Source organism: Pollicipes pollicipes, unplaced genomic scaffold (assembly GCF_011947565.3).
Source record: "Pollicipes pollicipes isolate AB1234 unplaced genomic scaffold, Ppol_2.1 Scaffold_3087;HRSCAF=3621_pilon_pilon_pilon, whole genome shotgun sequence".
Classification (NCBI taxonomy): Eukaryota; Metazoa; Arthropoda; class Thecostraca; order Pollicipedomorpha; family Pollicipedidae; genus Pollicipes; species Pollicipes pollicipes.
In genome coordinates, this window is record NW_023596225.1 from 24653491 (window position 1) to 24666727 (window position 13237).

The 13237-nt window shown below is 55.2% G+C and overlaps 1 protein-coding gene and 1 long non-coding RNA gene across 2 annotated transcripts; one reads left to right on the top strand and one right to left on the bottom strand.

Annotated features, from left to right (window-relative positions):
* Positions 1 to 1318: 1318 nt before the first annotated feature.
* On the bottom strand, positions 1319 to 3153 carry LOC119114822 (uncharacterized). Its single transcript, XR_005096076.1, has 3 exons — positions 3045 to 3153; positions 2061 to 2129; positions 1319 to 1392 (listed from the first exon to the last, which is right to left on the bottom strand). It is a non-coding gene; the product is annotated as an uncharacterized LOC119114822 (long non-coding RNA).
* Positions 3154 to 3239: 86 nt separating this feature from the next.
* LOC119089922 (uncharacterized) lies at positions 3240 to 12513 on the top strand. The gene is made up of 13 exons (XM_037212727.1): positions 3240 to 3319; positions 4190 to 4345; positions 4611 to 4704; positions 4960 to 5038; positions 5545 to 5749; positions 6794 to 7036; positions 7369 to 7528; positions 8098 to 8108; positions 9423 to 9926; positions 10592 to 10698; positions 11302 to 11408; positions 11439 to 11481; positions 12316 to 12513. Exons 2-13 carry the CDS (start codon positions 4195 to 4197, stop codon positions 12511 to 12513), a joined length of 1902 nt encoding a protein of 633 aa, XP_037068622.1. The 5' UTR covers positions 3240 to 3319; positions 4190 to 4194.
* The last annotated feature ends 724 nt before the right edge of the window (positions 12514 to 13237 follow it).

A 13237-nucleotide genomic window follows, 5' to 3' on the forward strand; every position in this document is an offset into this window, starting at 1 on the left:
TGGCGGCGGCCAGCGGCGGTCACGGCCGGATCAGAGGCGGCACAGGAGGGTGGGCCCGGGGCATGGCACGGCGCTGCATGCGGGAGGTGAAACATGCCGCGATGAGGTGGTAGAACGTGTCACAGGGTACAACAGAGCACAGTAGAACCGGTTGGGCAGAACACAAGAGTTTCGTCAGGAGAAAGGTTGTCAAGAAAGTGCATTTATCAACAATGCGCACACCGTCAGTTTATAGAATATACACCAGGGTAATTACGCAATACGACTGAGGGTGATCCAAGTCCCATGCACGAACCGTCGGTCTGTCTGGACGGTTGTCCCGGGTCAGCTGGAACAGGAGCTGGTGGACGGTGAAGAGCGCCTCGGCGGCCGTCTGGTCCAGAGGCTGCAGCTCGCGCAGGGCGGCGGCGGCCGACGCTAGCGCGTCCGCCCTCCCGCCGGCCGCCTCCAGCAGGCCGGCCACCAGCCGCACCGACGGCGGCGGCGCCTCTGGAAAAAGCTCGCGCAGCCGCACCGGCAGCGCCACCGACGGCCCGGTGCCGCAGCAGGCCAGCCGCTGCCGCCGCCAGCGCCAGCGGCAGGCGCTGGCCGGCCGGCGCCGCGGCGGCCAGTGCCAGCAGGCCACCGGCCAGCGGCGAGTCGGGCGTCGCCGCCGCCGGCCGGGCCCAATCGGACACGGTGAAGGCGGCGGCCGCCAGCTTGGCATCGGCCGGCCGGCTGAGCAGCAGCTGGCGGAGGCCACTCAGCAGCAGGGCGCCGGCCAGCGGCGGCGGCCGCGCGCGCCGCCCGATGCGCAGCAGCACGGTCGACAGACTGTCGAACACGGCGGCGACGGGCACGGCGGCCAGCTCGCACGGCACCAGGCGCTCCAGCTGGCCGATGAACGCGCTCACCAGCTCGAACTCGTCCTGTTGGCGGAAGGAGTGGTCAGGCAGGCAAGAAACCGTGCCGGGGCGCGCGGAAACGTCGATACGAGCTGCAGCCGGCCAGACGTGAGCCGCGAGCTTGGGGCGGGGGGAGGGCTTTAGGGTGCATCTACCGCACGGTCACACCGCAAACCGCGAGCTGGCCTATACGTTTAATAAGCACAGCATAAGTTAAATGCGGAACGGGCCGATTTCTGCACCTCACACTTAACCCAACATAGAGTAACATCTGTGACTACCCCACCTTCCTGGCGCAGGCATAGATGAAGTTGTAGACGATCTCGCAGAACTTGACGCGTGCGTCGGCGGGCAGCGCACCGACGGCCTCGCAGCAGCGCAGCGCGGCACGCTGCAGCAGCCGCCACTGCGGCGCCGCCAGCTGGCCGCCGCGGTGCTGCAGCTGGGAGGCGGCCGAGCACAGCACCTGGTACACGGCCGCGTACTCCGGACCAGCTGAGGCGAAAGTCTGGCGGAGTACTGGCGTTAGCAGAGTACATCACGTTCAAGCTGCTTGCCATGCAAAAAAAAAACAGTTTGTGGATTGCATGTAATATAAATGGTTTACACAAATTTATCTGAATGGTTTGAATGGTTGGCTTTGGGTTCAGATAGCCTGTTGCGTGTACCCAGAACCCATCACTCAAGTCGTGCTGCCCAGTCCAATGGACTGGTCCTTTTGCCGGACAGGAATGGAGGGGAGGGGGGTTTACAATGCTGTGGCACGACCGCCCCCCCCCCCCCCTCCCCCGGGCTGACCCTGGTTGGCCAGTTTCTGGCCGGCCTTTCCACATCCCAGTCAGGCCAAACAATGCACCTACTCTGTGACTTGTATGCAACATTGCTGGATTATGAGTCCAGAATATCTCCCCTATACCACAGAGTGGCAAAACGTGACTGCAACATGAGCAAAACATGGGGTGCCAAACAGCAGCATAGACAACAGAGGCTCAGTGATGATCTCAAGATTGCCTTAGTGCAGAGGCAGCCTGTGGAAATTATTTTATGGAGCAAACAGCTTTTAAACATGTAAACAAAAACATGATGGCACAATGTCATTCTAGGAACAGCCAAACCCACACATTATAAACATTGCCATACCATACTGAAATAAATGTTAACTAAAAGGAAGCTTACCTCAACATCATCGAGCAAATCTGTGAACACCAGACTCCTTAGGCTTTCCACCACCACCTTTGACATACTCTGTGGATAAATAGAAAAGGCATTCCAGTGCATCTCTAGAATGTTATCATCAGATCAAGGCTGTTAACTGTTTGCAATACCATACATCACACAACAATGATGAGAAATAGCAAACACACACATCAAATATCAAAGAACCAGGTGCTCAGGTATGGCAGCATCATCTGATGTTATGACATCCCAGATCTTTCTTTGATCCACATTTTCCTAGGTTTTACCATGCCTAAGCAAGTTGGTGCATATTTAAAACATGGAAAGGTTTGTCCTGTTTGGTATAATGTACCAATCCTTATTAATCATCTGCATTCATTCAAATTCCATCATCCTACTCTTAATAGCTTCTAACATGACCACATATCTCAGTAATTCTGATCAGCATATTATGAGAATAATCCATTCAACTTTGAGGAAACACATTATAATAAACAGGATAGGCTTAAACATAGCAGGGTCACCAAACACAACTCATACTGGTAGTCTGAACATGTGTCTGGATCCCAAGGGTGGATCAGGATCCTATAAAGTTACATGATAATGGGATCCTGATTCCTGAGATCTTTTTGGGGTACCCAGGAATATGCATGCTAGGCACCAAAACAATAAAACATGAGCAGATGGCAATCCCACGGACCAAATCAAAAGGCACCATGGAGGACTGAGGAATCCTTCATATGCAAACTAATGCTAGTGGCCACCAATTGCCACCAAAATCGTAAATCATGTAAATTAAAACAAAAAATCATACTGAGAAGCCTGGAGAGACTTTGGTGTACAAAATCTGCATTTTATTAGTCAATTTAAGTTTAGTTCAGTGTGACAAGCGACCGACAGATGTTCTGATAAACCTCGCCCTTGCCTGCACTAATAGCGCGACTTAACTCCCATATTTTGCATTTTTAACATTAAAATTCACACCTTTCATCCACACTGTGTTTGAAGTATAATCAATACGTATGACGACAAAACGCTGCTTTCCAAACGAGAACAGAACACCCGCGCACTCAGCTATTCGCAATTATCAAACCGACCGCGGGTTCGCGAGGTTGTAGGCCTTGCGTTGTAATCATTTGCGCAGGTTATAGTTGTGACGCGCTATTTATGTAGCAGTTTGTTTCAAAATCCCGCGTCTGTCACGTTTGACCTTTTGAAAATATGAAAGTCTTAAAGATTTTCGAAATCGTAAAATAATCGTAATTAAAATCACGTATACCATACTGCTTATGATAATTATCCATTTGTGCTGTGCTTCTGAAAATTAAAAAGATGTAGTCTATGATGTCATCTTGTTTTGGCGTTTGCCAATAATGGCGCTTGTATGCGAATGCTGGTACTCAAATGAATGAAATATTCGCGTTTGTTAATGACCGTGTCTTATGTCCGCGGTGACTGAGTCGGTTGGGCGTGAACTGCGTTAAATAGATCTCACAGGGCGTTGGACTTACCTCAGAACCATGGATGCATTTTGGTGATAGGGATGTGGGCCTGTTCGTGTAGGTGTGGTTGTTGTCGGTGCAAGTTGGTGTGTTCCGCTTGTATGATTATATCGTGCCATTTGGCTTTCGCCTTGTCTTATTCATGTCGGCTTACATCGTCTGTTTTCTTTGTTTAACAGTTAATTCCAGCTAGTATTCAAGCACTGGGCGAGACATTTTTGTTTTTGACATTTGGGACCTGTTTTATCTGCTTTGATTGTGAGTTTGTGGGGCTTACAGTGGATAAAGCTGCTGCCAGTATCAGTGATGTGTTGTCACCAACCTTTCTCCCCATTCATTTCAACTGGGGACCTCTATCTGATATGATAAGTTTTGGAAGCACTTGTGCTCACTGCTATTTGTGATAATGCAGTCCAGAAATATGTTGATTTGCACAGGCACAGCACATATACAGCTGTACAGTTGCTATGTTGTACTATTTTCAATCTACATGTATTTGTGTGTGTGTGTGTGTGTGTCTGTATGTGCATTTGGTCATGACAAGTGCACCTTCATGTTATAATGTTCTATGTTAGTGGACCAGTCATCAGTTATTTGTTTATGATGACCTTTAATATTGCTTTTCAGCTGATATGTCTAGCATAGATGCCATGCTTTTCAAGTCTCCAAAGCATGTCAAGAAGCAAAGGTTTCAACCTTTTATTATCAAGAAAGGAATTGTTATGAGGGCAAAGCAGAGACAAAAGATAGCCCTGGAACTTTCTAAGTCAAAAAATGATAGTAGTAAGTATGACACCAAATGCAATATGTGTGTTTTCCTAGGTTGGTGAGTGAAACTTGTTATGTAACTGAGTGGGGCAATGAAGGAATAAAAACCTCACAAGATATGTGCTCAGTAACTGCCCACCTTTTGATGATGAAGGTTTTTTGTTGGTATGGTGTAATGAAGCTATTTTGTAAGCAATTTTAAGTTGCATGATTTGTCAATGAATTTGGTTTGTCTCAGTTGTCAATTTGCTTATGCCTCATGACACATGTGCCTTTTTAGCTATGTATAAGGATCCAAAGCTCATCAAGCTGAAATCAAACAACAGAAGCCTTTCTCGAGCACTCACTGAACAGAAGATTGAAAACAAATGCTTGTGAGTATGCACTGTGTGCTTTTCTGAATCTAGTTCATACATTTGATTGTTGTTTTATATTCACATGCTTCTGGCTACTATCTACTTGCCATAGTTGTTAGGCTGTCACATAAGAAATAAGTGGGCTGCAAGATGGTTGAAAATATGCATGAATATTCTACCAGCCTTTTGTAAAGTCAGGTATTACTTGCACATAAGTGTTGTAATGAAGCCTGCCAAAGTTACATAGTTACAGGTAGCCTTGTTGCTCAACAGATTTGATGAGAAGATTCAGCTGCAGAAGGAGGTCCTTGGGAAACATGAAGTGATTATGGCCCTTAGAAATGAGGTTCAGGTAAGACATGAGGGAGGCAGATCACAAAATCATACCAAATAACAGGTGCCAGATAAAGGCACAAAAACAAAGCATTTTTGGGGGCTTTATTCTTCCATAGTTGATTATACAATGAGTCTTCAAACTGCTTTATCCAGCCAGCTACACCAGAAATCCATGATCTTGATTCATGTCATGGACTCAGCAAAGACCATATAGTTCAACCTGTTTGATACATGACATTGTGAGTGATCCCTGAGACAGACTGTGTTATGTTGTCACTGCAGAACCTGACAGCATTGTCCCCAGGATGTGTTCCAAGACATTGACTCCACCATGTTTGGAACATTTTCCATAGCTTCTACCTCTAACTCTGTTCATTGACCACATCTCCACCTTGTTGGGATCCTTCTGTGCGCCGTGCACATTTTTTAGCTTGTTTTGCGATCATGGACCTGTTGTGTTTGCACCATATTCCCTGCCATGCTATGGCCTGTTCCATAACCGTGCCGCGCCCACCCGCGCAGGCACACGACGAGGACCTGACGCGGATCAACGACGTGTTCCGCGGCTCGCTGCAGCTGCTGCTGACGCTGACCGAGCAGCTGAACGTGGGCTTGCAGAGATGCGTGGCTAGCCGGCGGCGCAGCAAGTCTGTCAGCATGGGCACCGGCGGCGCCCGCAGCAGCCGCTCCTCCAGCCTCGCCTCCGGGCTGGTGGCGCCGGGCACAGGTTGGTGCGGTGAGCTGGCTCCCGCCAACACGTGGCGCTCTGCCCCACCCCCTCCCAGGGTTGGCTGAGTTGGACCACTGGCCTGGAGGCGTATTGAAACATCCAGCATTCATAACTTGCGACGGCCAGAACGTCAAAAATCGCGGCACCCAGCGTTCATACCGTACAAAAATCCTGCAGTGTCCCCGGACAGGAAAATGACAGCATCCAAGCTTACAGCATCCTGAATCACGCCATCTAAGTTCATGGCGCCCAGTGTTCATGGCGTTCAAAGGTCTACAAATAGTGTCATTTAGAGCCAATCAACTGGATGTCATGATTGTTGGATGTTGCAAATATTGAATGTTGTGACTTTGGACATTGCAAGCTGAGAGGTTATGAGCTCGACCAATGGGCACGGCATTGGACGTGTTTTGGACGTTATGACTGGATGTTGCGATTTGGGATAATGATGGCAATGAGTGCTGCAGTCCAGGATGCTTTGATAGTTCCCTGCTGACCTACATGTCACAGTGTGTATGTGCGTTAATTGTAGAAGGCACGCCCACGGATACAAGTTATTACTTCTTCATGTGTGTGTCAAAACGTTTTGGTTGCTTGGGAAAGCAACAAACTGCACTATCACACATTGGTGTCAGGGCATCTATGAGGACATGATACAGGCATTAATATGCAGATTATTCTGTAGCTCTGATTGTACATGGAAATATGATACTGACACGCCGACAACGACCAATATATGTGGATGCACTGGTACATGCATGGAGTATGGTGCAGTACAAATTTGCAGTTTGACATAGTAAAATAATTTCGTCCCCAAACTGGTAATAGCAGCCGCATAAAAAGCCAAACTAGTTTGAAGGTAGGGCCGTTGAAGATGTGAAGTAACATCTGTGTCGCCAATTTCCGATGATCTGGCACTTTTTTGCGTTCATGTCTGCCTAATTGTGACAATGGCGTGCGTGCGCGAGTTAGCCGCGGTATGATTGCCTCACCGTCGCGCGGCGCCGCTGTCCGTGACGCGTTGTGTCTCCTCCGCTCCAGACGGGGTGCTGCTGTCCTCGCTGCCCAACGGCTCGGCCGGCCCCAGCAAGAAGTTGCACAAGGTGCTGCCCACGGTGGCGGGCAACGTCATCTCACACCCGTCCATCGTGCTGCCGCGCCTGCCGACCAGCTCAGGCTGGTTCGCGCCGCCGTCGGCGCCGGGCGCGCGCCGCGTCCCGTCCTCCGAGGACACGGACGACGAGGAGGAGCCTGAGGAGGAGCCGGAGCCCACGCCGCTGCAAGGTGGGTCTGGCGGCGGCCGGCGACGATGCCCGGTGCTTGTGGGCTGTCTTGTGCTGCGGTGTCCTGTCTTGTGACGCGTGCGTGGTGTCCTGCGATGACTCACTGACCTCGCTTAGTGACTGAGGTGGCGGTCAGTGTCCGCTGAAAGCGGTTCGCATCTATGCGTGTGCTTTTGAATTCTTTACTTTCTGCACATTCTTTGAAGACAAGACGCTTCGTCAGAGTAGTATGTCCGCGGCGTGGTTACCTGTGATCGGACTCAGACTCGCAGCTCGTCGACCGTCCGCCTCTGAGCGAGCTGACCGACGCCTGGTGTGCTGCGCCGCCGCCAGACTCGGGCGGCCGGCTGCCGCTGGCGACGCCGCTGGCCGACCTCTCCGTCATCCTGGAGCAGTCGCTGCTGGAGCCGGACGGCCTCAGCCCGCTGCGCGAGGCGCTGGTGGTGGTGCCCGCCGAGGAGCGCCTCTCCGGCGACGAGGCGTGGCGGCGCCAGTACGAGCCGGACTCGGCGCGGCGCAGCCAGCCGCGCGCCTCGGCCGGTCGGCAGGCGGCCATCGGACCCGGCCCCGGCCGCCCGGCGCACGGCGTCGCCGGCCGGCGCGGCGCGGGCGGCAGCGACGCAGCGACGGAGCCGGCTCGCCGGCCGCGCTCCTGGCCTCCACTAGCGCCGCTGCCGGTAAGCTGCTGGCCGCATGGGACCTCGTCAGTGGGTGCCGCTTTTCATAAGCGGTGCAGTTGTGAGCATGCACTCTGGCTTCTTTCTCCTTTTTTTTGCTGAACATGGTGAGGTACATCTGTTAAGAGGCATGTACGGGCCCGAAAGGATGAGGGTGCTCGCGGTAGCGGGGCAGGACGTCAGCGAGCATCTGAAATCCTCCTGGCGCTCGCTTGTACTCGGACCAGTTGTGCTGCATGGACCAGCTGCGTGCCGCTCCTGGTCTGGGGTACCGTCGAGCCACAGACCTCTGCGGCTCGGGCTGGTCTGACCCCTGGGCGGCGCCGGCGGATGCGGCGTCACGCCCGTGTCGGCTGACCTGTGACGACGCCCGTCCCTCCGACAGCGGCCGGCGTGGCGGGCCGCGCGGAGCCGGCCGCCGACGCCGCCGCCGAGCTGGAGGAGTCGGTGGTGCTTCAGCGCCGGACGCAGCGGGGACGCTCCGTCGCTCATCGACGCTCGGGTAAGTCCTGCTCACCTGGGCCCGGCGGTGGCTCTGCGGCTCTGAATCCGTGAGGCCGTGTTGGGATGCCAGGAATGTGTTTTTATTTGCTGCTGGTTGCGAGCCAGTGTCTTAAGGTTGGCTTGTTTGTGGGCTAGTTTTGGGTGGATTTGGCATCGGTGGTAGCTCACGCTGGGGTATCATGGAACACTTCGTCGGATTGATTGGTTCGTTATGGTGACAGCTGTTGTCGGCTCTTTGTGGAGCTTGTAGCTGGTTTCCAGGATGTCTTGCAACAACTATAAATGTAGTATGCGTCCCGTTTTCAATTATTGACGTGGCGGTGACATTAGCTGCAGCTTTACGAAAGGACTGAGGCGAGTTATTAGTATTACTGATGTAGTAACTGCTAGGTCTGTCGTCCCCATCTGACGTGTTAGCATGTATACAACATTTCGGACCGTGAACCCTCCGGCCGTTGTCAGCTGTTACAAGAGTCATAAGAAGGACTGGATGATGCTTGGCTCTCAGCCATGCATGCGTCAAAACCCGAATTCCCTCCTTGGAATCGCTGGCGTTTCAACCTGGTGCCCCTTAATTGCGAGAATATGGTCATGCTCTATCAACTGAGCTCACTGTGCTCGTTTGGCGCACTGGGTAGAGCACTGCATTCACAACCAAGAAGACGCTGTGTATTTTAATCCCAGCAATTCTAAGGAGAGAATCGGGGTTTTGAAACGTACATGGCTGAGAGCCAAGCATCATTCAGTCCGTCATAAATTTCCTTCCTCACAATCCTTCATCATTCAGGACTTCATAAGACCTGACGACGGCTGGAGAGTCACTGGCCGAAATGTTTCATACATACTGATGCGCCAGACGTCGACGGTAGTCCGAATAATGTTGTTATCCGTGGCCTTCAGCGCGTGCCATTAGTTTATCAAAAGCCTGAGTATGATTTGCCAACCTTACAGTGCCTTGCTGGTAACCCACTGACGTTTCAATATGCCCATGATGTAGCGTGCCCGCGTGCGTCACTGTCGACCCTTTCGTTTATTCGGTAGTGGCGACGGCTGTGCAGACGGAGCCGGAGGCGGCGCGGTCAGTCGCGGACCCGACCGGTCCCGGTCGGGACGAGGTCGCCGAGCCTCGGCGGCCGGCCGGCCCTGCCGCCGGGCCGTCGCACCAGACCGCCTCGCCCGACCCGGGCGGGTCCGTCGCCGCTGCAGCCGCGCCCGGCCTGGACACTTCCGTCGTCGTGTCGCGCAGGACGGCCGCCCGCAATGCGGACGAGTCGATCCTCGCGACGTGGCTGACGTCCTCCCCCGGGCTGAACGAGTCCAGCGTCGTAGCGCGGAAGACGGCGTCCCCCGACGCGGACGAGTCCATCATTGTATCGCGCAAGGCGGTCGTCGTGGGCAAGGCCATCATTCCCCAGAAGGTGGTCTCCCCGGGCGCCGACCAGTCAGTTGTTTCACGAAGGGCATCTGTGCCCAGCGCGGATGAGTCCATCATCATCTCACGGAAGACGCGGCGCGCCGGCGACCGCACCAAGACGGCGCTCGAGCCGGCGACGGAGCCGGACGCCGAGCCGGACGAGTCGGTGGTGATCACGCGGAGGACGCAGGGCCGGCGGGGGCGCCGCTCGGCGGACCCGGACCGCTCCGTCGTCATCTCGCGGCGCACCAGGACGAGCTGCGGTGTTCAGGAGCCGCTGCCGGAGCCGCCAGCAGGTGCGCCGCTGGCCACGGGTCAGCGCGAGGTCAAAGGTGGCGGTGTGTCGTCACGAGGGGCGCTGTCCTGTGCCACTGAGAGGGTGCGATGCTTGGATTCGCACGCGCTTGAAGCTTTGACACGATCGCGAAATGGTCCCTGCATTGTTCGCACCGTTGTTCTTTTTTAATCAGGATGCCACGGAATGGATCACATTTTAAATGCTGTCACTGGGCCCAGGGAGTGGGATTCTATGCCCCGGTTCCTGCCCGTTAATGGTTACAAGTTCATAAAGCATTGTTACATCATGTGAGGAGACGTATGTCACTGATCGTCTGCTCCAGCCAGAAGTTGTTTTTACCTAGAGGTTCTAGTGAGTGATTCTAACGTACCTAGTCATGTGGGAAACCTCGATTGTCCAGATATGTAAACTGTGTCCTTTCCAGACCTGCGCCTGGGTCCCAATGTGTAATCGAGGATCCTATGGAGCCCCATGTATACGAGATCTTGGGATGGTTTTGGTGCTCCGGGCACATGTCGGGTCCCTTCACCTGAAAAACCTCATGGTTTCATCAGTAACCTAAGTGCCCCACCAATCCACTGTCGGCTGTTCTCGGCAGAGAATCGCCTGCCGGGCCTAGCCTTGCCAGGGCACGCTCTCCGGTGACTGTTGGCTCCGTTCCAGCGCCGCCAGCAGCGACAGCTGAGCGGGCGGCCGCCGGCGATGACGAGGCCAGCCCGAGCCCGGAAATCAGCGTCAAGCAGCGCTACCGGCACCTGCTCGCCCAAAAGGTCCGTCGGGCCAGCCCGCCGACCGACCGCAGGCTTCGGCTCGTCCCAGGAGCAAGCAAATCAAAAACGGGGCGCCGTTATCGGGCTTTGACGGGGTTAACTCTGAGGCGGTAGCGTAAGATTTGTTTGGTAGAAGACGGTTACGCCTAGCCTTTCTTTTGTGTAGCTGTTTGATGTGATTTACGCCTTAATGGCAAAAAAAGACTTTGTGTTAAAAGAAAGCTAAGTCTGGTAGTTTAAAATTAAAACACTTTGGTATTTGGGCCCCTCAACCTTGGTTGCTCCCCCCCCTCGCACACACACACACCCTCAAGGTGGAGTTCTGAGGCCGCCGTTGAAGTGAGTGACACAGTTCGTTAACCAATTTGATTCTGATTGCGGAGTTATTACAGCTTACAGCTTGGTAACTTATTGTGATTGGCGCATTTATAATACTTTTGATGGCCACCGATGTCGTTACGATTTTTGAGAAACATTTCGAAAGCATTTAATTGGGCAGATAGCTTTGAGTGGGCGTGCGGGTGGGGCCTGTGCGCGATCGAGGTCCGGTGCCCGTCATAGCCGAGGAGATACCTGCCGTATGACGCTCCACCCGTCCCGCAGGCGCCGCGCGCCTGCACCCAGCAGCGGGTCGCGGCCACGTCGCTGGACGACCCGCTGGAGGGTCCCAGTCACCGAGTCTGGCTACCGGCGACGACGGCGGGCCAGCGGCCGCGTGCCCCGGCCGCCGGGCACCGCAGCCCGTCGCCGGTGGCCGACACCAAGCTGGCGACTCCGCCCACGGTACGGGTGCACCGCGCCGACGCCGAGACGCCCCCCGCCGGCGGCAAGCGGCGGCGCGGCCGGCAGGCCGTCGGCGCGCCGCCCGCCAAACGGGCGTCGCCGGGTACGCCGACCGGCCGCGGACGGGGACGGGGGCGAGGACGAGGACGAGGACGCGGCAGAGGCAGAGGCCGGGGTCGCGGTCAGGGGCGCGGCCGACGCTCGAGCGTGGTCGGGTCGCTGCCGGAGCTGGACGGGCTGTCCCCGGCCGGCCCGGCGCCGCTCGGCGGTGCGGAGGTGCCTAGCTCGGAGCGCCCGCCGCTTGACCCGGAGCTGTTCGTGTATCCGGACCTGCCGGTCGCCGAGCTGGAGCCGAAGGGCGATCCGCTGGCCGACCGGGAGCCCTCCGCCGCCGCCGCCGAGCAGCGTCAGGGCCCGGCCGCGTCGCGCGAGGCGGCCGGTCCGGCGCCTCCCAGCGCGCCTCCGGCCGCCGCCGAGTCCAGCCGTCCCGCCGCGGTCGCCACCAGCGGTCGGCCGGCCTCGCCGCCACGTGCTGCGACGGAGCGGGCGTCGGCCGCCGTCGCCGAGGCTCCGTCCACCGCCGAGCCGGGCTCGTCTGCGGCCGCTCCGCCGGACTCTGCCGTCAACGCCGCCGTGGACGCGTCGGCTGAGTCGTGCGCCGGCGCGGCGGCCGCGCCGCCTGCGGACGCCCTGCCGGAGTCGTCCGAGTCCTCCGGGGAGGTCGAGCCGGAGTCGTGCGCCGCGTCCGCCCCTGACGCGGCGGCCGCGTCGTCGGCGGACGCGTCATCGGCGGACGGGGCGCCCCACGCCTCCGAGGCTTCCGCCGATCCGCAGCAGGAGGAGCCGTCCGAGGCGGTTGTGGAGGTGCAGCCGGAGTGGTCCGAGGCGGCCGCACCGCCAGATGCCCGGGAGGCACCGGTCGGGCCCGGTGGTGACGCCGAGTCTGGCACCGACGACTCACTAGAGCAGACCGCTGGTGGACGCCGCCGTCGACAACAAATATCATACCGGGAGCCCAATCTTCACAAGTGAGTAGCGCGGCGCACTCGCGGCCTCATGCTCAATGCGTTTTAGATGCAACGTACCATGCCATTGAGCGTGGAAGTAGCCAAAGCCACCCGAACGAACAGGTGGCGCTGTTTGGGAAAGTGACCTTACGTTAGCAGAGTGCCATTTCTGTAAAATTGTGTTTTAGGCAATTCCTGTAGCGAAGCTTAGATGTCGCGAATTATAAGAATGATGCAGGAACAGAAACAAGTGATGGCACGTCATACCAAGGTGCCATAATGCGTCCCTAGTTACTACCGTCTTTGTTTTGTGGCATGTTGCCAGTTTTTTACTGTTCTTACACTGACATACTTTCGATAACGTGGTGGACTTCTGATGCATGTTAGCAGTATAAATTACATCATTCTTTTTGCAAACGTGTATTTTGTGTTGAGACATTGAAAACGATGTCACTAACACTTTTTTAATGAGTTATTTGGCAAGACATGGGTAGCATTTTTCTATCACTTGCCCCATGACATTTAGTGTTGAATATTGCCATCCGTTTTACGTGTATGAAGAGTACGTTTGTCTGCCAACACTGCCGTTATTTGCGTATTTCATTATTGGAAGGAACCATGTGAACAACTCGTGGTGAGACCCCTTCCATTGGATCGGTGAACTACGTTACTAGATTACCAAGGCTGTATTGGGGGAGGGACAAAAGCAGTTCCTCTTTAGTGCATGCATTCGTGAGTCGCATATAGAT